This window comes from Vulpes vulpes, chromosome 12 (assembly GCF_048418805.1).
Source record: "Vulpes vulpes isolate BD-2025 chromosome 12, VulVul3, whole genome shotgun sequence".
NCBI classification, from domain to species: Eukaryota; Metazoa; Chordata; class Mammalia; order Carnivora; family Canidae; genus Vulpes; species Vulpes vulpes.
In genome coordinates, this window is record NC_132791.1 from 52955351 (window position 1) to 52977909 (window position 22559).

Here is a 22559-nt window from a genome sequence, read left to right on the forward strand (position 1 = left end):
GTGTGCTTCCATTTGATCAGACTTGGACCGGACCCTGTGGTTTGCCTTCCTCCCCAAGCACGGCACACGTGTCCCTGACTCCAGCCCTGGGGGGTGGGGGGTGGGGTGCTGGAGCAGTTATCTTCTACAGCAGAAAGTGAAGAAGGAGGAATCCTGGGGCACCAGCCCCTGCCAGCTGCAGGGAGGGCCTGTAGGACGCTGATGGCAGACAGGCCAGGTAGGCCACAAGGGCTTTCTGGCCAAGCTTCCTGAGCTCAAGCCCCCACTCCGGTATTTACTAGCTAGTGGGTGCTGGGAGCCAACCTCCCCTCACTGTGCCTCCACTTCTTGTCTGTGACCCTCACAGGGTCAGTGGGCCGGCTTAAGGAGCCAAGGCATGTGGGGTGTTCCACATGGTGCCCAGCACGTGGCATAGCCTCAGAGTCAATGCCACCATCATTATCTCTGTTATTATTTCCCCTTCAAACCTTACAGCCATCCTCTGCCGTAGGAAGTACTACCATTATCTCCACTTCACAGATATTTTTAGATGAGGAAACCCAAGCTCTGAGAAATGAGACACCTCTCCTGCATTGTGTTCACTGCCAAGCACCTGACAGTGCTCAGGCCAGACACAGGTGGGCTGATGCGTGTGCACCTGTTCTCCTCACAGCATAGGAGTCTCCCTGGGGCAGCATGGCTCCCACCAGAAGCCTCCACCCTGTCCTCTCAAGGTCTGTGAGGCCAGAAAGTACCCACAAAACCTGAGTACAGAGCAGTCACCTGGAGGCTTTGCCACACAAGGCCCTCTACTACAGCCAGCCCGGAGCCCGCTTAGCAGTGTGAGCTGAGAACTGCAGATCCTAAGGCACTTGCAGATCCTGCCCTGCTCATCCACACTGGGCAACACATGCCAGTCCATCCCGAGCCTGCCTGCTGCCCACAGCCTCCCAGGCTCACACCACCCCAGCCCTCTCAGCTATCGTGCCCCCAGCTGCAGGGGTTCTCGGCTCCTAGCTGTGGCTACGACCCCAAGGAACAGACCCAGCCACCCACAGAGGACCCCAGCCACTCAGGGAAAAAGCCCAGGTTCCATCGGTTACAGTTACCTGAAAGAAGAACCATCTAGCAGTTCCCCATGCTAGAGGCTATGCAGGAACAGGCAGCTTTGGCTTGTCTCAGATAGAAGCACCTATGGGCTCCCGCCACCCCCAACCCTGCGTGGCTCCCAGGTGGCTGACAAGTAAACAGAACCTTCCTGGGCATGTCGCTCTAACCTGGCGGGGAAGTGCCCCGGGGCACCTGAAGCCGTTAACAAGCGTGGTAATTGAGCTATGATTTCCTCTTTGAAATTTAATGTATTTAAAGTCCATTTCATAAAACTGCCAAGCGGAGCCCAGCTAAAGTGGGTCTTTCCTTGACACTGAATCAAAGGCGTCAGGGAAAAACTTGTCGGTCCTCTGAAAAGTCAATCAATATCCAATGCAGAAATAGACAAGGGGAAATTTCCATCTTTGGAAGATTGATTTCCGGCGCTATGGTTCATCTCCTTTTTATTGAACACTTACTTGCTGGGTGAAGGGTCATTTTTTTTTAACGTTATCACATTAAATTGCCTTTAATATAGCAGGCCAAGCTGAGACTGTTAAATAAAGAGAAAATGTCTCCGGCCTCCCCTGCCCCGCCCCCCCCCAAAATAAAATGAAATCATTTCCTTTCTTCTGAGATTTCATCCTGAGTGCTTTCCTTGCACAGCTTGAGTTCCAGACACCCCGGCCTCTGGCTCCAGCTGAGACAGGGTGCCTGGAATTTCCACACTGGATCACCTTTTGGCCTGTGGCCCATGGTGCTGGGGAGGCCACATGCAGAGAAAGTTCCTAAGGACACATGCACAGCACCATGCCGGAATCCCAAGGGCAGCCAGAGGCCAGGGACTCAGGCCAAGTCATAGGATGACAGCTGCCCCCTTTCTGGGGGGAAGGGTGCTGTGGCTCCGAGGTGCTGTCCTGAGATCTGGGAGGGATGGTTTTGGGGAGGCTCAAGGGAAGGCAGCCAGGCATCACTGATGCACCAGTGACCTCGCCGCCCTACACAACTGGGAGCCGTGAGCCCTTGATTCCCATGCTCTGGGAACTCAGCCGCTCTTTCTTTGCTGAGTTGATCTGATCAAGCCCCTCTCTTCTCTGTTTTCCCATCTGTGGCAGAAAAGGGTAGACCAGGATCTCCAAGTATCAGGCCTGAGACTGTCTGGGGGTCTGTCCACCCAGATGGAGAGGAAAACGCCTGAACACTCGCCCCGACTCTACCCCCACCACTGGGTGACCTTGGGAAACTCCTTACCCTCTATGAGCCTTATCTCTAGAATGAGAGAGAGACAGGCAAGAAAAAAGCAGAGTGTGGGGTGCTCCCCATGGCCCGTGGAGCTATCACAGGAGCCCTCACCCCCCTCTCAGGCGGCAACTGCAGCCACTCTTGACCTGAGCCATCTCCCAGCCAGACCCACAGCCCTGCGCTCACTCCCTGCTCTGACTTTATCCCTTTCCTCACCCACAGCACGTGCTGAAGGAGCAGGACCTGGAGGAGGACTTCCTGGGGTGCTCGCCCAGCGACCTCCTCCGATTTGATGACTACAACAATGACGGCTCCCTGGCCCTCCACGAGCTCTACACAGCCTTCCGTAAGTCAGCCCCAGGGCAGGGTCCATGTGCAATCAGCCTCTGGGCGGCAGGGCTCTGCAGTCACCCCTGAGTTGTTTCTTTTATACATGAAAGCAGTTTGCATTTGTTTTGCAACAAGCCTGAGCTTTAAGAAAAGGGCAAAAGGAGCATGGGTGGGAAGAGGGAGCATTTGCTCTGTTCCTTTTGGAGAAAGGCTCTCCTTGGTATGGTTAGAGGAGCCCAGGATAGTGAACTGTGTCTGGGAGAGTCTATGACTGCGCCTGGAAGGAGTGGCTCTTAGGGTTTTCTCCGGACTGCAGCCTGGCCACACTGGGGACAAATCCTGCAGGAGGGTTCTGGAGGCTTGGCCAGGCAGGAGTAGGGAGCTTCAGCAGAGAGCTCACATAGTTCAGGAGTGAGCAGAGGGGATGGCACTGCCAGGCCCAAACGTGAGACAAGAGGGGGGACACTCTTGGGCCCAAAGAGAGGAAGCCCTGTTATGTCAAATAACACTCGGCCTCGGCTTAAAGCAGGTGATTGGTGTTCCTGCATGGGGCATCATTGGACGGGACCCGCAAGCTCACTGCTCCCCACAGCAGGCCCTGGAATGTAGGGAGTAAATATGAAAGCCACAGGGTGTGGTGAGGATTCTGAACCACAGATCGCGGCATCCTCTCCCCCAACCCCAACCTCTACCAGGAGTTCTGCTTTTTGGAAAAGTATTCCTGCCCCGCATTGACATCCCTTTGGTGCTATTATTGCAAACATTCACCAGGCCTGGGAAGGAGGCCTCCTGACTCATTGGCAGGAAGGGCTCTTGTGGTAGGAGGCAGAGGTCCTCATATGACAGGAGGAGAGAAAGGAATGTGACTCTTCCCTGTGGGAAGTGTCCATGAGCTTGACATGGGATGGTGGTGGCAGGTGCCTTTCTGGTTCACAGCGTCCCTGTTGCCAAGGCTCAAAGTCTAACCCCAGTTACAGGGCTCTGCTTGATATCCTGTGACTAGCTAGGCTCCCCATCTTCCTCCTCCCTGCCTGCTCCTGACACTTGTATCGACGTATAGTATTTCATAATAAGGTGTAAATGACTGGTAGGCTTCACCTGCTGTGGGAGGTATTTGCATTATGGATAATTTATGCCTTGAAATAAATCTCAAAGTTTTAGAATGTGTGGCAGTATCAGTTCCCTAGACCTAGCTCACGAGAACCAATTATTAGATTTTCAGGAATTTTATAGTTAAACAACTGATAGCTTTAAACCAGCCATGGTAGGAATATTTCCACTGCAGAAATGTATACCACACCAATGCTGCAAGGGGCAGGGATGTTTTTTCCTCTGGAGAGCCAGTCATTAGGCATTGATCTGTACATCCCTGGACAAGACCCTCCCTTCTGTCCTCACCACTGCCTCCTGCAGTATTCTCTCCACTTTCCCAAATGGAGACCCCCTGAGGACTCTAATCCCATAGAACGTGAACAAGAAAAGAGGAGATGTCAGGGCAGATGACAGGGAAAGCAGCTCTCCACGTCAGGAAAGCAGCAACCAGTGTCCTGAGGACAGCTCTAAGATATTCCCAGCGATGCTTTCTGGCTCCAGGCCTCTTTGCAAAAGATGCTAGGAAAGGAAAGGTCAGCACATTTTAGGAGCTAGGGGCCAAGGCTGGACTTCGAGGACTTGCAGGCTGCACCAGGCATCACTATTTAGATGTCTCATGATGACATCGCTAAGCAGAACATGGTACTGCTTAGCTCAATCCTGGTACCGGGCACCACAGAAGCCTCTGCTCCATGAGTTCTGTTCCTGGGGATCAATCCAGGCCAAACAGCAAACTGCTGGCTTTATCCTCGAGGAAATGGAGTGTCCTAGTTGCCCATGACGAAAGAGGACTCTCTGGCCTCCCTAATGAAGATCATTATAAACGTGAGCTACCCGTGGGAGAGGAGGGAAGTCATTGCTTCGCCTCTGGCCATGCAGAGTGAGGTGGTATCTGTTCCTTCCTTCCTGGATTATTATTTGAAAAGCTTTATAATCATCATTTTTTAAAGCAAATTGAATTCTGCCGTCGCCTTGGACTTGTTTTGAACCAGGCAGCCAAACCATTCATCACAACCCAACCCAAAAAAATAGATATGCAATAAAATGTAAACTGACAGCCATTAAGGAAGCCACAAAATGAGTTAACCCAGCCATAAAGGCCTGACATGTGGCCACTCAGAGCATGTGGCATCAATGGTTTTTCAAAGTCATAGGAACTCTATGCTGAATTCCCATAGCTCTGGGAATGGATTTATGGTTCAGTGAATGTTAAATAGGTAATTGAAATGAGACATATAGGTACAACTTATTACCCAGAAATCAATGGACATTAAGGAAACCTCACTAAAACTCAGAAAGTAATATCTCAAACATTTCGGCAGAACATTTTGGATTTAATTTTAAAACACCAGAGCTGATGGGCTGGCAAAGGCTGAGACTTTGAAATTGGTTTTTTTTTGTTTTTTGTTTTTTGTTTTTTTTTGCTGATGTCCTTGGGTACCAAGCAGGACAGGGTCTTTGGGGTGACTCCTGGTAAGACTTGGCCACTCTATGGAAGGATGGGTTTGGAGGACTTTTCCCTGAGAAGTGGGTTGTATTAAGTTTTTGGTATTAGGGGAAGAGGGTCTCCTAAATCATGTCTTCTCATGCAGCTGGCTTAGCTCAGGCTGGACCAGTGTTTGCCATTGTCTGCAGCTGGCTGAGGGCATTGCCGGAAACCCCGGGTTGGTGGCTGTTGTACTCAGCTGAGTTGGTTTGTGGTGGGGCTGCATCCTCCTCCTGTCTCTGCAGAACAGATGACCCCTCTCCAGGCAGGGGTGCAGAGGACAGGTCCCTCAGCCATGGGAGTCACTTCTGTCCAACTGTGACATGGAGCTAAGTCTCCCCATCACCTGCATCTCTGTATAGTGACAGGAGTGACATAGGAGGAGGGCTTCCATCTATCACCTAAACTTTCTCTCCAAGTGGCTTTTGGCATTCCGGATCTCAGAACTAAGGACACAGGGCCCTCTGAGTACATGTCCTCCACCCTCCTCTCCACCTGCACACACAGGGGCAGCAGAACCACTGCTCCTTGCTGGGAGGCAGAGGCCCAGGCTCCAGGGTCCTTGGCCAGCAAGATGTGCACCGGCCCTGTCCATTCATCACAATAAATTAATCTAAAAGTTGCTCGTTTAAAAAGCTTTTCAATAATGCATGTTTTTGCACTTTTCTGAATGTTTGGGTTGGGATCATGGGGAAAACATGTTTCCTGAAAGAGGATTTTTCTCTCACTTTAAATTCATTAGAAGTTTCTTCTGCTTTTTAGAAAGATACTTGTCCTTTTAATTAATCCTGTGAGAGCGATGTGTTGGACGGGAAGGAAGGGTTTGTGCAGCGAGCAGTGTGGGATGAAGGGCTTCACGCGTTCATGTTCTGAGACCACAGATGCGTCATGTCCAGGAGGAGAACCTGCGGCCAGAGAGCCGTGGGGAGCCGCCTGTGTGGGAGCAGGACACCCTCCCTCGGCTCCAGGCACACAGGCAGGAAACGGTGATTTCATCTGATTACAGCAATATGTCTGTATCCAGGGCAACTCTGTGAAACAGATGGAACAGTCACCTGGCAAATTTATAGCTGTGTTTCTGCCATCACTGCTGCAAAATGGAAGGAAGGCGCACCTAACCTTCCATGTCTTTATCCTCTGGAATGAGGAATGCCCGCCACAGGCCAGACACCATGCCGGACCCACTATCTCAGGCGGCCCCCAAGCACCCCTCACCCGCCTTTGCCCCACACCCCTCACCCCCGAGCTGAGACAGCACTAAACCTAAACAGCATCCAGCCTATCCGGCTCCTTATCTGTATAAGATGAGTTCAGACTCAGTTCAGATGGCGAGGATGCTGCTTTATCCTCTTCCGTTTGGTTCCTGAGTTCTTGTGAGTAGCAAAATGTATAGAGCATGGAGTCTATCAAAAACTTTATGGCTTCCATTCTTGAGTTTGGAGAGCAACTGATCCCTGTGCTCCGGTCCCAGTGCTGGTGGAGGCCCAGACCATTGCTGTCATGACACCTTTTTTTTTTTTTTTTTAAGATTTTGTTTATTTATTTGGGGGAGAGAGAGAGAGAGAGAGAGCATAAGAGAGCATGAGCGGGGGGAGGGGGCAACGGCAGAGAAAGAAGCAGACTCCTGCTGAGCAGGGAGCCCAACAAGGGGATCGATCCCAAGACCCTGGGACCATGACCTGAGCTGAAGGCAGATACTTTACCAAATGAGCCATCCAGACGCCCCAGCTATCATGACACCCTTAACCCCCAAGGGAGAAACTGGTTTCCTCACAGAAGACTTGCAAATCACGTGTTCAAAAATCTGATTCACTGTCTTTGGTCCCTCATTTACTCGGGGTATAAAACAGTTAAATTGGAGCAGCCAAAGGAGGAATTGAAAATTAGGACACAGGCAGTACTGGGAGTCTCCCCGCCACTCCAAGGGCAGAGGGGATGGTGCTTTCTCTTCACCTCAGGCGCAGAGAGAGGGCTTCCAAAGAGGATTCCATATGAGCTCGCTATGTGCACCTGAAGCTGAAGTCAGGGTACCATCTGAATCATTCTGCTTATTACTAGGACTTAAGTTGATAGTGGACTCTTGATATCGAGTCCTATAAAACAACACCTAACATTAATCATGCATCAGCACTAAGTATTATGACCCAATTTTACAGATGAATAGATAGGAATTCAGAACATTTAAGTAGCTAACCCACAGTCACACAGCCAGCAGGTAGCAGAACCATGCTCAACCCCAAATGCCTAATTCCAGAGACTTCTCATGCATTTAAACACACTTGGCAACTCATCAGCATTCTCTAGTAAGGAGAATCTCGCTGTCCCTACAATGGGTTTCCCTAAATTTCAAGTCCCAGCTCAGTGGTCTCCCCCTCTAGGAAGTCATCCTTGATTTCTCTTCCTTCCACAGAGCCCCACACATCTTCTTCTGCGTGGTCACATCCTCAGGTTCACCTCTACACGATAACAAGGCTGTGACCTGATGGTTAAGTATCAAACCTGGTCCAGATCCTCATTCTGCCACTTACTAGCTATGTGACCTTGGATAGTTCTTTACCAGCACTAAAGCTGAACTTCAAATTCCTCATCTGTAAAGTGGCATAAAAACCACAATAGAAGCATACTCAGGATTAAATGAGATAATAACGTAAGACAATTAGAGTGATACCTTGCATATGGTAAGTGCTAAGTGATCATGAACAGGGGAGGTCAGTGACAGACATGAAGATTTTTGCATGTGTTCCCACAGCCCCCAGATCTCAGCCCAGCACCCTGTGCCCTGTCATTGTTATCCTGCCCCTAATTAGTGCAGACGCTCCACGATCCCAAAGGCTGTTTGCTTACCATGTGCTCATGCCTAGAGTGGGGTCTGGCACCCAGGAGACCCTTGGCACATGTGCATTCAGTGAGGGGATGAAGTATGAGGAGAAATACATGTGGCAAGCAGAGAGGTCCAAACACAGTGTGACTGTCCCCCAGAGGTCCCAGAGGGTCTTTGCCCATCTCCAGGGGGAGCAGAGGAAGCACCTTGTTGGAGTCCCACAGGCAGGACCCCTGGTGGGGGAGCACCAGCCAAGTTGGAGGAGACCAGCAAGGGTACCCTGGTGGCTTCCTTAGCAGCCCAGACAACCCTGATCACCTGGGTGAGTGACTAGGGTTCGAGGTAAGCCCCGATGCCCACATTGGCCTAATGCTTCCTTAATGAAGATAAAAGCTCCTTGCTGCATAAAGCTCACATCCTGCTCCCAGGGCCACTAATTGGCCATTCAGCCCTCCTCAGGATAAGTGTTCTGTTAGGCTGTTAGGCCACCTGCCCGCTGCTTAATTGCCTCTACCTCTGACAACTGTGTGTGGAGATAAGGGCTCCTGCTCTGTGCCGCAGCTCAGCTCCGCAGTGGCCCACAGCCTAGCCCCAGCCCCGCCCCACCCCTGGCTGTGAAAGGACCAGGCACAGGCCCTCGGGCTCCTGCCATCCCACCAGGAGGCTGGCTTTGCCATCTCTGTGCAAATCTGTGCACCTTAGGAAAATTCCTTAGCATTGAATATGAGGTTGTACTTCCTCTGAGTGGAGCTTCCAGAACCTGAAACACACCCACCCAGCACAATCCCTACTGGGCTCCCAGGGCCCCCTCCCTCCCACCTGAGGCCACATCACAATGGCAAAGGCGACACCCACAGAGGAGGACACAGGATGCCCTCTGGAAAACTTGATAGCCTGGCTCCTCAAGGACCCCCTCCAAAGCTGGGCCCTGGCAGGGTAGGAGGGCAGGCCTCTTGACCAAAACCACTGAGCACAGAGAGCCCCGCTCCCCCATTGGGTTAGTGCCAGAGCAGAGCAGGCCAGCTGACCAGTACAGTTCAGAGGCACCAGGCCAGGGAAGCAAGACCACGCATGAGGACAGGTTCAGAACCAGAGGCTGAGAGTGGTAGGAAGGAAGAAGATCAGGAAAGAGGCCCAGAGCAGCTCTCTGGCAGGGGCCAGAGTTGTGAGCCCAGCCGGCAGGCCCTGCCCACCAGGAGCTTACAGACAACCACGATGGCAGACAGACAACCACGGAAACAAAGTGGGAACTGGGGCAGAGAATAACTGGGTGCAGGGCTTGCTGGGAGGACCTGCTTTCCAGTGAGAGGTTAGGAAGGGACATGGGAGCTGAGGCCCGACTGCCACGTTGGAGATAACCAGGCAGAGGACGAAGAGAGAGGTGGCCAGACAGGTGGGTAACGCGTGTAGCCCTGAAGGGGCACTGGGCCGGGGGTGCCAGAGGAGGCTGTCGGGGCCGATGGCTGCCGGGGTGGCACTGGGAGGGAGAGGCTGGGGCAGGAGCAAGCCCACCTCGCTTGGATCCGCGCCGGCCTCTCCCAGCCCTCAACCAGCCTTCCAGGGGTCTGCAGATGTACAGGCCCAGGCAAGTCCCCGGGCTGGGCCCTGGGTGTCCAACTGGAGGGCTGCACTTAGCCTCAGGAGCTGCTCTCACCACTAGAGGCTTCCAGTCTCCACTGATGATGGACAGGAAAGCAAGCAAGGCTGCTGTGTGTGGAGCCTCCCCAGTGCCCGAGCTCTGTCCTTCCAGGCTGCTCTCCTCTGCTGAGGGCACAAACGCAGTTGAGGGCGTGCTCACACCTCTCTGCCCCAGCTGTGCCAGAAAAGCCATTGGCGGCCCCTGGAGTGGGGGTGATGTTCGGTGAGCATCACTGGGGAGCTGGGCTGCCAAACAGGGACCCCCGTGCATACACCAGGGCTCTGGGGTGGGGCCATCCCGCCCCTCATCACACTCTAGAAGGGTCGGTTCTGAGCCAGCACTGCTGTGTACTGGCGCCAGTTCCTGCCTCTTGCCCATCTCCATCCTCACTGGTTTGCTCCTTACAGCTGCATTATCAGCCTGCAGTTTCCAGCATTGTCTAGAGCTGAGTCTTCAAGCACTTTCCATTTTTAAAGATCCCAGCTGGAAGCTGTCAATGGCCTCAGTGCAGAGCAATTGAATAGTAGAAAATGAACTAATTACAGGTTGTTATTGAAAATCTATTATACACAAATTGCAAAGAAAACTCATTAAAATATGATGCTTTGGTGATTTTTTTTTTTTTAAACCCTCTGCCTGGAGGGAGAGGCAGGGGCACGATAGCTGTATACCTTGTTCCTGGGTTTTCCCCTGGTAAGAATTCCCAGCAGGTCTGCAGGTCAGGCTCTGATCTCCTGTCACACAGCCCAGCCTGACATCAAGCGCTCCAGAGAAACTTGAGATGTTGCATGGTATGGAGAGCTCTCTGAATGTTAGCAAATACTCAGAAATGGCTGCAGAGGAAACAAAGAATTTCATTACAAAGATATAAAATGAGAACAATTTAAATGTCAGCTTCTTACCAGGATAGCACCATATTGTCCTCGTAAATCTCAATGTTTCTGCAAAGCTTTTGTGAGGACTTCAAAGGACTTCAACGTGCAATTAAGCACTGAAGGTCACATTACGGATTTCCAAGCTTGCTCCCTGGCACTGAGTGCTGAGGAACCTTGGGATGTGAATGGCAGAGCAGCCCAGAGCCCAGATCTCAAAAGGACCCCTTGAGGCCGAGGCCACTTCCCCCGGCTCCAGGCAAGAGCCCAGAGGGCAAGGCTGAACTTGACAGGCCCGCTGCCTTCCGGGCCTGTCAGTCCCACTGGAGTCTCAGTGTGGGGGTGGCCTGGGTGGCAGGTGTTACCTCACTAGCACTGGGGGGCCCTCAGTGTTCCGAGGTGGCTCACTGGTCCTTGCCTTATCGTGACTGTGCCTCGGCAACCCTCCAGCCCCAAAGACTGAGGGCGCCTTGCCCTGGCCCAGGGCCCAGCCCCCGTCAGGCTCTCCCCCCCCCAGGCTGAGGGCAGGGAAGATGGTAGACAGTTGAAATATGGGCAGAGGTCAGAGCACCAAGAGTGGCTTCGTGAAGATTGCAGCAGACGGGTCAGGGCAGCCACAAACCCAGGAGGCAGAAAAGAGGGAAGAGACACAAAGGAGGCTGCCTCTGAGGGGCAAGGTTGTTGCCTGGGGCATTTTGTTCCAGTGGGCAGGGGGCAGAGAGGGAGAAGCTTGGAGCTTTCCGTAAGGTAGATGTTCAGCCTGGTGTATAGTAGGTGCTTATTAAGGGCCGTGATGGATGTTTTTTACTGGTAACAAAGAGAAAAGGTAGAGCGGTTGTGACAGTTGAGAATGAAGAACAGCAAGCCGTGGATTCCCTTCAGTGGTGGAGGTCATCTTATTACCCACCCTCGGTTAGCTCCACAGAGGTATTGGGTTTGCTGGATCGCTAGGTTGGCAGGAAGGTGCCACATAATCTGCAGTCACCCCCTCAGCCTGGACACCCCCACCCCGTGCTCCATTCCACTCACGCTCTCCTGGTGGAACTTGTTTCTGCCCAAGAGCTAGCTTTCCCCCCCGAGAGTTAAAAGCCACCCTTAGATCCCCTTATGACACTGGCATCTGACAAGCCTGCCCCCCAGTGCTCCCAGGCTGGACTCTGTTAAGGAGGCCCAAGGCCAACAGGAGGACTGAGATCTAAGCACTCGCTGCAGTGATTTGGGAAGGCGGGAGGTGCTGCCCACTGACGAGGAGCATAGGTTCCGATTCTGGGTAGGAGGCAAGCCTCCTGACAACCATCTGCTCCAAGCCCTGAGTTCCATGTCAGCTCCCCCAGGATTTGGTAGATCGCTGGGGGCCTCAGACGTTGGCCTCTGCCTGGGACAGCTCCTGCCGTTCTCAGACCCGAGGGCGCCAGGTTGATAGTGGGACAAGCAAACAGGCCAAACTAGTTTGTTGAACAAGGGCTGGACTCAGCAGAGGCACGTGAAGGAAAATCAGTTTTGCTCTCTCTGTGAAAGACTTTCCAACGAACCCGGGGGCTGAGGGGGAGGCTGAGCTGAGGACCTCCAGCAGGGGTCGCCCCTACACAGTGGCCCACCGTCACTCTCTAAAACATGGGGCTCCTTGGCAGTGGTTTCCCATGTCGGGCCTCGGCCTGGATGCCAGCACCCCCAGCACCATCCCATTCCTTGTCCCGCTGCATGCGTGTTCGTGACCTGCCCAGGGAACGTGGGAAGGAGCCTGGTGTGGGAGCCACCCCAGGCAGCCCGTAAGCTGAGCCCTTGGAGAACCATTCCCCTCCAGATGGCACGGGCCATCTTCAGACAGGTGCTTCAGGCATAGCAACTGTTTGTACACTTGTCGGGATTGCAAATCACATCCAGGTGGGAGTGGAAATTGGGCCCAGAGGACTCTGTCCTCTCCACAGGTGGCAGAGGGGGATGTATAGGCTGGTGGGTGGCTCTTTCGAGTAGCCACTCTGGGCTCCCCTGTCTTCCCAAAGCTCTCAAGCCCTGCAGGCAGAGCCACTCCTGACCTGAGTGCTGGCCACATGCCAGATGCTGTACCAGGCACCTGCCAGGTCTCCTTCCTCACCCCCCAAGTCCTGCAGGTAAGGAAACTGAGGCCCAGGGAAACTGAGTCCTGTTGACTCTAGGGCCCTGGCTACATGTCCTGCTCTAACCAGGACCCTCCATTTCTTCCCCTAGAGAGACCCGGTTCCAGAGAGACTGCTGTGGTCTGTGACCGAGGGTAGGGCCTGGTGTGGAATCAGTGAGGCTGAACCCTGTCTGATGGCCTTCCCCTTGTGCAGCTGCCAAGGGCCCAGCCCAGCACCTGCATTCTCTGTCTGGTTCCCCACGTCCGAGTTCATGTGCTGCAGGTGTCTCAGACAGTTCCCTACATCCCTTTCAGACAACCATAAAGACAGTGCCTCAGGACCAGCAAGCTCCAGCTCTACCGAGAGACGGAAACCCCAAGGAGCCCCCCATCACATAGAACGGGCATCCACCTGCTTCCCGAGTGATCAAGTCCCCCATGGAGAGATGTTTTCTTTCCTCTTCAACACAAACCCCATCAAACACCCATCCCTTGCCAGCTGTCACAAATAAATGCACTTGCAGAGACTCCTCTATTCAGCCCCATCTAGCCCCTGCATTGGTCCCAACTTCCGAAGTCCACCTCCATGCAGCAGCGCCGAGAGGTGTGCCGGCGCCTGACAGCAGGCTCAAAGTCAGGGAGAGGACAGGTAGGAAGCAGGAGTCACGGGGCGCCTTCATGAGTGCTCAGAGCACCCCTCAATCGGGGAACCTCGCTGACGTGCCACCACTAACAGCTGACAGCCAGGGAGCCCTGGCAGGAGGCACCCTCCATGCACCAGCCATATCGGGCCACTGGGGGGGGGGGGGGGGGTCGCTGTCACTCAGCGCACAGGGCACAGGGCACGGTGGGGGATGGAACAGCCTGTGGAGGCCACCTGCAGCCAGCTCAGACATGACAAATGGCAGTGAGTTGAGAGCTGGACCCAAATGAACCAGAGGTCAAACAAGACCAAGTTCACAAGCTGACCCCTAATACCTGGAGTTGCTGACCCAGTGGACCAGTGTCACTTAGACTCTGCAGACAGTGGTCGTCATGTCTCCTGGGCCACGACCCCGCCTGGAGGGAATGTGGTGCATGCGAGATGTGGGCTGGATCAAGCCTCCTGCCATGTTGTGACGGTGCCTGAGGCTGTCCAGGGACCCTGGAGGACTTGCAGGTGTGGGGTGTGTACAGAATCAATGTCCCACAGGACGGTGAGCATTGGTGCCAGCACTTCCTGATGGAGCTCCGATGAAAGAAATAGGAATGTTCCACAGCAAGGAGGTTGGCTGTAAGGGAAGTAGCGGCTGGGAAAGAGAGCCGCAGGGTTCCCACCTGAAAGGAGCCTTGGAGGCACCCAGTATGCCCTAACCTAACTGCACAGGTCTGCCCTATAGACGTTCTGAGACTGCCCTACACGGTTCAGAGTTCTGTTCACGTTTCCTGGGGCCTTAACCTCCCAGCCCCACCAGGGGGAGGAAGAGCCCCTTCCTCCCCTGGCTGCCAGTCAAGGATGTGCATACACCATGTTCCCAGCCAGGAGGGAACCACAAGGGGAGACTGTCCAGGTGCTGGAGCTGTGGCCTTCAGGGTGGCAGCAGCTTCTGCTGGATGGAGAGGTGGTGATCAGCGGCACCTCGTTGGAAGGCCATGTCAGTGTGCTTCCTGCATGTTCTGAGTTCACAATGAAGGTGTGGGCTGAGCAGGACTCCCAGGCCCCCAGAGTCAGCTCTCCATCATTCACAGACTGACTGTCCACTTTGAATTACTCATGCCCAGACTCCCAGTAGCCTCCCAGCCTCCCTGCCTCCCCATCTGCCAGGCACCTCCTGGTTGGAGTTCAAAAGCAGCCCTTGAGAAGGGGAAGCAGAACTCACAGCAGCTGGATGTGCTGCTGATGAATGGCTGTGGGCAGTGGTGGTTTTGGAGAGGTGAAGGGACCCAGGGTTAAATGGATATGGGATGGGGGGGGGGGGGTTGGTCATCTAACAATGTGAGCCCTGCCTAAGCCTCCACACGCATGTGCCCATTTCCCTTTGAAGTAAGGAGAGGGCATTGATCTTGGCTTTGGGGTGAGGGCACAGACCCAGATCCAGCCCATGATCCCTGGCCTCCAGAAGGCGGGCCCCAGCCCCTCTGTGGGCAGCCGTGGCTAGGCAGCTGGGCACATGAAATATTCACAAGCCCAGAGGCTGGGTGGCTCAACTTGGAAAGGCCTGTGTTGGATTAAACTGGCTGCACCAAGCCCAGCCCTTTGAAGAACAGAGACGCTGTAATGTCTGTAAACGGACCGTCTACCAGGTCACCCAGGGGGCAGGAGGTGGCCTTCATCACAGGAGGACAGTGTGGTCCTTACAATAGCATAGCCACAGGGCCTCAGCCAGGCGTCAGGCCCACCAAATATATAGGGATGGCCTCCTGGACGCCAGGCCCTGCCCCTAACACTCAGGGATGCTCAGAGGCATGGGCATGCCCAGGGTGGGTGGCCAGGAGGCAGCTGCCCCTGCAGTCTCTATAGAGGCCAGCAACATTCCAAAGCAAGCCAAGACACCCCAGCAGCTATCAGATGTGTCAGCACCAGGTCTTAGTTTACTGGAGGAAGCTTTCAGATGTGGCAACCATGGTGTTTGAAGTCACAAAAGCAACAGGTTAGGAAGCTCTCAGGAAGTATAAGTTTAAGGAAATACCTCAGATTGAAGCAACAGATAAATGTTTGCTCTCACGTATTCATTCCTGCCCGGTGCCCACTCCAGGCATCTTCTGGGCCGGGCCCTGGGAGGACAGCGGTGACCATGGCAGGCCTGGCCCTGTTACCTTGTCTCTAAGCTGCTTACTGAGGAAACAGCTCAGGCCTCACAACAGGGAGGCCCTCCCATGACGTGTGGGCAGGATACCCACCACGTGCTGCAGAGGCACCAGGGCTCAGAAGCAGAGCCTTACAGGGCCCATGATGTGTGGTAGAGCTTGCTTCCAAAGCCATATAATTAATCTTGGGTAATAACAGCATTAATAGCCAATGCTTACTAAGTGCTCACCGTGTGCCGTAGTACTGCTCTAAGTGAGTTCATTAATCCTTACAACCGTCTATGAGGGACGAACGATCATTAGTCCCTTTCTGCAAAAAAGGCTCAAAGGCACCAAGCACCTGAGTAACTTGCCTGCATCTCTAAGCTGCAGACCTACAGGCCAGGATCTGGACCTGAGAATTGGACTTTAGAGCTCCAGCTAAGCTATATGGCCACTCATGTCACTCTTGACACTTGACCCCAGTACATATTCCAGCAGGACCTGGTGGCACCTCAAATGAGGCAAATGTTGGTCTTAGTGGTTAGAGAGGGGGAGTGTATCCAGAAAAGGGGGACACTGCTGGGCCCCCCCACCCCACCCCCACTCCCCAGCCTCCTAGCCCACAAAGACCAGCCCATGAGAAGCACTCTTGCTTCTAGAGTCTGTGAAGGACTGCTGTGGGGCTCCAGGAGCCCTAGTCCCAGTGCAATCGGGAGTAATTTGGCAAATACTTTCTGAGGCTCCATGTGTCCAGTCCCAGAGCTTCTGTGGATCTGAGTGGACAAAGGAGCTGCAGCAAGTCAGGCACACAGGAGTCACACATACCGGGCAGGCAGCAAGAGGCTGTGGTCAGTGGCTCTGCTGTGACACTGCTATTCCTAATAACGTTTATTGAGTGTTGACCCAATTATCAGTATCTAGTTACAGTGTTCCTAATGAAAAGAATACCATTCAACCCCCTTTTAGACCTGGGAAAGCTGAGGCACAAAAGGATTAAATCACCCAATGGGGAGCCAGTAGGCTGGGGATTCAAAACCAGGCACTCTGGCCACAGCCCCTCCCCACAACCAGCACATCTCTGACAAAGTCACATGCAACTGAGTCTAAGCTTTAAGTTGAGGACAGATCTGAGCACCCAACGCCACTCCTGGAACCCTGAGGCTCCCCTGCTCCATCTTTGTGCCCGATTTAATCACAAAAACTGAGTTTTCTCTCTTTGCTCAGGGGACTGATTCCTCCTCTGTCTGGCAGAGATGTTTAAAAAATCAATTAATACGTTTTGCAAAGTGCTTTTGAGATCTGGCATGTGGAACAGGACACATTCGTGCAAAACAGTTTTTTTGGTGATGCTATTTGGCATGAAAACTTGTACTCTTGTCTCCTGTATAGAGCCTTTTTTTTTCCAAAATATTTTTCCATCAAAGGAGGCAATTACAGATTCGGGCAGAGGGCAGTCTGCCATGGTCCAGACAGGCAGGCTCATTCCCCACCACCATGTGGCCTCAGGGGTGCCACTGTAGAATGTACAGCCTAGCTTTGCATGATATCCCCACCACCGCCAGCCCCCAAGGAGGGTCTGCAGATGAAAAGTGCTTAGCCCTGGAAGCAGAGCACATTCACACAACAAATAGTCCCTGGCAGACACTGTTCCAAGCCATGTAGATTCAGCAAGTTTCAAAATAGTCAAAAATCCTCATTCTCTGAAACTCTCATTCCAGGGAAGAGACGCAGATAAGCCACAACAGGAACACAGAACATGAGAAGTATTTTGAGAATAACAGCTAGAGGAAGATGAGGGGCAAGTGAGGGGCATACAGGAGTTCAGGGAGGGCCCCTCAGAGGGGCCTGCTGCATCAGATGTAGTGGGAGGCAGGTGCACTAGCCATGAGGTCACCTCGGGAAGACACATCCTGGGCCCTCAGGTAAGAACAGGCATGGTGGGGACGCCTGGGTGGCTCAGTGGTTGAGCATCTGCCTTTGGCTCAGGTCGTGATCCCAGGGTCCTGGGATGGAGCCCGCACTGGGGTCCCCACAGGGAGCCTGCCTCTCCCTCTGCCTGTGTCTCTGCCTCTGTGTGTCTCATGAATAAATAAATAAATAAAATCTTTAAAAAAGAAAAGAAAAAATAAAATCTTTAAAAAAGGCATGGCGGCTAAGGTGGCTCAGGAAGGAGGTGGTGAGCTCAGAGATCCCGGGGGACCCTAGAAGCAGCATAAGGAGTTGTCTTTTACATTGGGTGAAACAGAAAGTCTTTGGGGGATGGTTTCAAGTTAAGGAATGACGTGATCTGACTTAATATTTTAAAAGAATCACTCTGGCTGCTATTCTGAGGAAAGACTTACAGGGCAAGGGTAGAAGCAAGCAGCCAAGTTAAGGAGGCTGTTGCAACAGTCCAGAGAAGACATACATGGTTAGCACGCAGGCAATGGGCAGGACAGTGGTGAAAAGTGGTCAGTTTATAGGTGCATATGGAAGGACTGTGCCAAAAAGATTTGCTGACAGGCTGGATGTGTTACGAGAAAAGAGGGGGTTTTGGCATGAGGACTGGAAGCCTGGGATTGCCATTAACTGGGGGTGAAGTAGGGTTAGGTGGGGAAGAGCAGCTGTTAATGTGGGAGCACACAGAGGTTGGGGTGCCCACCAGACAGCCAAATGGCAGCATTGAATAGGGAACTGGCCACACAAGACTGAGCTCAGGTGAGAGGTTCAGGCTGGAGATGAAAAGGTGGAAGTCCTCAACCTGTTGGTGGTGGTCAAGGCCATGAGGTTGGATGAGGTCACTGAGTGGGTGAGGGTAGGCAGAGAAAAATATCCAAGATGAGGCCTGAAGAGTCTCCAGTGGGGAGAGGTGAGACGAGGGGAGCCAGCAAAAGAGTATGAAGAAGATGCCAGAGAGGTGGGAGGGAAACCAGACAGGTGTGATGTCCTGGAAGCCAAGAGAAGAGTGAGTCAGGAAGTGGTGGGTTGTGCCAAATGCAGCTGAGAGGTCAGTTTCGGTGAGGACAAAGAAGAGCTCACTGGACAGCAGACATACCTCGGAGACACTGGGGGCTTGGTTCTAGACTACTGCAGGAAAGCGATTATCACAATGAAGCCAATCACAGGAAATTTTTGGTTTCCCAGAATATACAGAAGCTATGTCCACACTACACTGTAATCTGTTAAGTGCACCATACCATTATGTGCAACATCAGCAAGGTGGATCTGAGTAAGATGTGGCCTCTGCCCCCAGGGGGTTCAGTCTCCAGTGAGAAAGGAATACATGGGCAAAGACAAGGCCAAAAGGCTGTAAGATGTTTGCCAGAAGAACGCCATGGAAACAGAAGGGTGTAACAGCTCTCATCACAAAGATGCCAGAAGTCTTCCGGGAAGAATGGCTGGGCTGTCCCAGGGAGATATGGGAGGAGGGAAAGACATCCCATCACAGATGGCAACACCCCCGGCAACACCCCCCCCACCTAGGATGGCCAGTTTCTCCCCTGTGTCACAGTCAAGTGAGGGAGAAGCGGAAGGTGACGCTGGAGGGAGGCTAGCACAGAGTAGCAGAGACCTGTATTCATCAAGGGGGCAAGATGCAGTCCCAAACCAGCCCCAAATCTCAGAGCCGTGACACCATACAGATTTACTCCGCTCCATGGAACGTGTGACACTGGGGTTCAGTCTGCAGCCGTACGGTGACACAGGGACCCAGGCATCTTCAGTTTTGTGGTCCATCATCTCATAGGGCGTCAAATTCCTTTCCTGGCTGCCCTGGACCTGGCCAGTATAGAGGGACAGAGAGAGTAGAGTACAAATCATGTGGGAATTGGGGGAGAGCCATGGTGGGGCGGAGGTGGGGGGTGGGTAGGGAGCCCAGCAAGGATCTGTGTGCATTCCTTCTGGCTTACTCTACGGGCAAGGACTCGGTCACATGCCCACCCCTGACCGAGGGGCCGCCTAGAGGATGTCACGTGGCCATGGCAGCAGCAGGGAAAGGAACCAGATTCCATGAACACATCGCAGTTCCTGCCATCGGCCCCCACGTCCAGGCCACGGGGTTTGGGCTCGTCACACAAGTCCAGAGAATTAGGAAACAGGGAAGGCTGTGATCAAAGCCAGCAGGAGAAGGACTGAGCTGGAGGTGCCCACAAGGAAGACCACGGATGGGGGAACTCTGGAGGCAAAAGAGATCTACAAGGAGGCAGGACAGGGACCCCCAAAGGGACACTGCTGAGAGGCTCCCGTGACCACTGGCTGCGGCAGAGGTGCAGCCACAAAAGGGTTTCACTGGGGGCCTTCATGGCCACGGCTTCTCCGCCGCTGCCCTGGGGGCACCAGAAGGCAGGTCCTGGCCTTGGGAAGATGAAGGGGCTGCAGGTGGCCAGTGACAGTCCTCCTCGATCCACAGCCTGGCAGCCGAGAGGAGGGACAAAAGGACCTATTTTAATTTTCTTCTTGGGCCTCCACATGACAAAGGAGAAATATCACCCAACATTATTATCTCTCAGAAAATACTCTCTGGAACCATAAAAAGGCAAATACAGTGAAGCCAGACCACGGCGGCTGCCCCTTAAATCAGGAGCTTCTAAATTATCGTGGTGGCGCTCTCTAATTCCTCTGGATGAAAACATTAAAGATGACAATGTCCCTTTAAATCAAATGCCCTGGGAGTTGCTGTAGAGAGTCTGCGGGCTTTTTATTTTTTTCCCTTGTGAGGATTTTTTTTTGTCTCTTTTCACCTTGTAATAAAATATAAATCATAACTTGTGGGGGCAGGCTCTACAGAGCAAGCTGCGAACATGGATTCTCTGAAAATGAAGGTGTTTTGTTAATGGGAATCATCTCATCTCAGCAAACGTGAGAGTTTCAATGATGAGTTTGCTACTTAACTTCACACTCGATTTTTTCTTTTTCTTTTTTTTTTTCTTTTTGGATTCACAGGCTGGGCCCCAGGCCTGGCTAGGGCACCATGGTGATGAATCGTGATGGTATGTTCTAGGCCCCCATTGGGCTGCTCAACCCCTCCTGGGGCCTGAGACCCCTGAGCCCATGTCCGCCGTGGTGCAGGCAGGTGCAGTCTTCAGAGGGGGCACCTAGACACGGGGAGAGCTGAGGTCAGGCCCGGCAGGCTGAGCTCTCAGGTCCTACAGAGAACCCAGGGGCCAGTGCAGCCCCGGAAGGAAGGGGTGGGAGCCACAGATCAGAAAAGCCCACATGACAGAGCCTCAACTCAGTAGACCTGTTTTCTGGGCCCTGGTATGAGAAAGGGGTGAGCAGTGGGGAAAGAAGCGGCAGGGCAGCCCAGGTGGCCCAGCAGTTTAGCACTGCCTTTGGCCCAGGGCCTGATCCTGGAGACCCGGGATCGAGTCCCACATCAGGCTCCCTGTGGGGAGCTTGCTTCTCCTTCTGCCTATGTCTTTGCCTCTCTCATGAATAAAATAAAATCTTAAAAAATAAAAAGATGATGGGCAGCCCGGGTAGCTCAGTGGTTTAGTGCCGCCTTCAGCCCAGGGCCTAATCCTAGAGACCCAGGATCGAGTACCACGTCGGGCTCCCTGCATGGAGCCTGCTTCTCCCTCTGCCTGTGTCTCTGCCTCTCTCTCTCTCTCTCTCTCTCTCTCTCTCTGTCTCTTGTGAATAAATAAAATTTTAAAAAAGAAGTGGCAAGCTGACCCAGGCAAGAGCCAGGACAACACAACCTATGACGTTCGGCCCCGGGGCTGTGTCTCTCCTCCCTTCTCCACAGGCCTGGGCGGAGGAGACTCAAAAGGCCTGGCAAGGCTGCGTGCAGCTGGCTGGGCAGCTATAGCCCAGGTAGGCAAGTGGACTCAGATCTGCGCAGAGAAGTTTTCAAAGGTTGGGTCTGAGGTGGAAGGACTGGCTGGTTTCCCCATGCACCCTCCTACCTGCGGGCCCTCTCTCCTCCTGGTGCTTTAAGGCAGCCAAGCACCTTAAAGGGGCCTTCTCGTCCACACTGTAGCCTCCCTCCTGGCTCCCCCTCTGCAGCCTTTCTGCTCCCCTCAAGTGTGTACCAACAAGCAAACGGAGGTCAGCAAAGGTCGCCATGACCTACAGCTGCCATAGCCAATGGATGGGCTTCAGTCTTCTGCAGATTTGACCTCTCCCGGACACATTCACTTCTTGAGCCTCCTCTTCCTCCTCTCCCTGCTGAGCACCTCTCCTCCTCCAGCGTCTTCCAGCTCTTCAGGGGGCCAGGCAGCAGGTCTGTTAGGCCATGAAGCACATACGGTGTCTGTCCCAACCATGGAGTGCTGACACTGTGGCATAAAAGCAATTAGACAAATGAGTGTGGCTGTGCAGCAGCCACACTTGACAAGAAGAGGCACAGGGCCCACCTGAGATGTTTAGCTGCGCTGCCCTCCTGTTCACACGGCTCTCAGCAGGGTCTCACCCCAGGCAGGCCTCCAGACAGTGTTGCAATCGCCCTGGTGCCCTCATGGCCACCACACACCAAGTGTGCCCAAACTCTCCACCCCTCGACCCCACCCTTGCAGAGCCCACCTTCCCTCCCTTAAACCCACTTCCTCTGAAACCTGATTGCTAAGTGCCACGGGAAGGGTGGTCAGCTTCAGTCAGCGGGAGAAGGCTTGGGGGCGAGGAGGGGACTGAAGGCCTGCTGGAGGGATTGCAGGGCAGGGGCCCATGGCCCTGGAGTGGGAAGGCCACCATTGCGGATTTGCTGGGCCTGGCTGCTGCCGGGGGGCTGCTGTATGTGGCCCCCCACCAGCCCAGGATCTTAGCATTTCAGTGGGGTCCCATAGAGCTATAGTGAAGGAAAAGAAGTCACCGTGGGTGCATTTGCCAGATGCAAACAAGAAGGTGAAAGAAAGGCAGGTATCATGGGCACCTCTCACGGCCTGCCCATCTCTGGGTGTTCTGATGGTCACTGAGCAGAGGATGGGCTTGGTTCTGAGTGCTCTGGGGAGGACTTTCAGAAGCTACAGGCCACTGGTTTGCCCCAGTGAGCCAATGTGACCGAAGCCCAGCCATAGTCTTTGCAGCTAAAATTCAGGGGTTTCAGACATCCATGTGCAGACTCTGCCAAAAAGACAACTCCTTGAGCGCCGTCCTCTCTGGGGGCTGCTGCCCCACCAGGAAGCATCATATTGGATGATGGGAGATTCTCGGGATCAAGGATTTTT

The 22559-nt window shown here is 53.5% G+C and overlaps 1 protein-coding gene across 6 annotated transcripts in view; it reads left to right on the forward strand.

Moving 5' to 3' along the window:
* The window catches only part of FSTL4 (follistatin like 4), a 397791-nt gene that overhangs the window by 275806 nt on the left and 99426 nt on the right, over window positions 1-22559 (forward strand). For all 6 annotated transcript variants that reach the window (XM_072728613.1, XM_072728614.1, XM_072728608.1 and 3 more), the window contains one exon: window positions 2533-2656. In XM_072728613.1, coding sequence (XP_072584714.1) covers window positions 2533-2656 — 124 coding nt within the window. The remainder of the gene's footprint in view (window positions 1-2532; window positions 2657-22559) is intronic.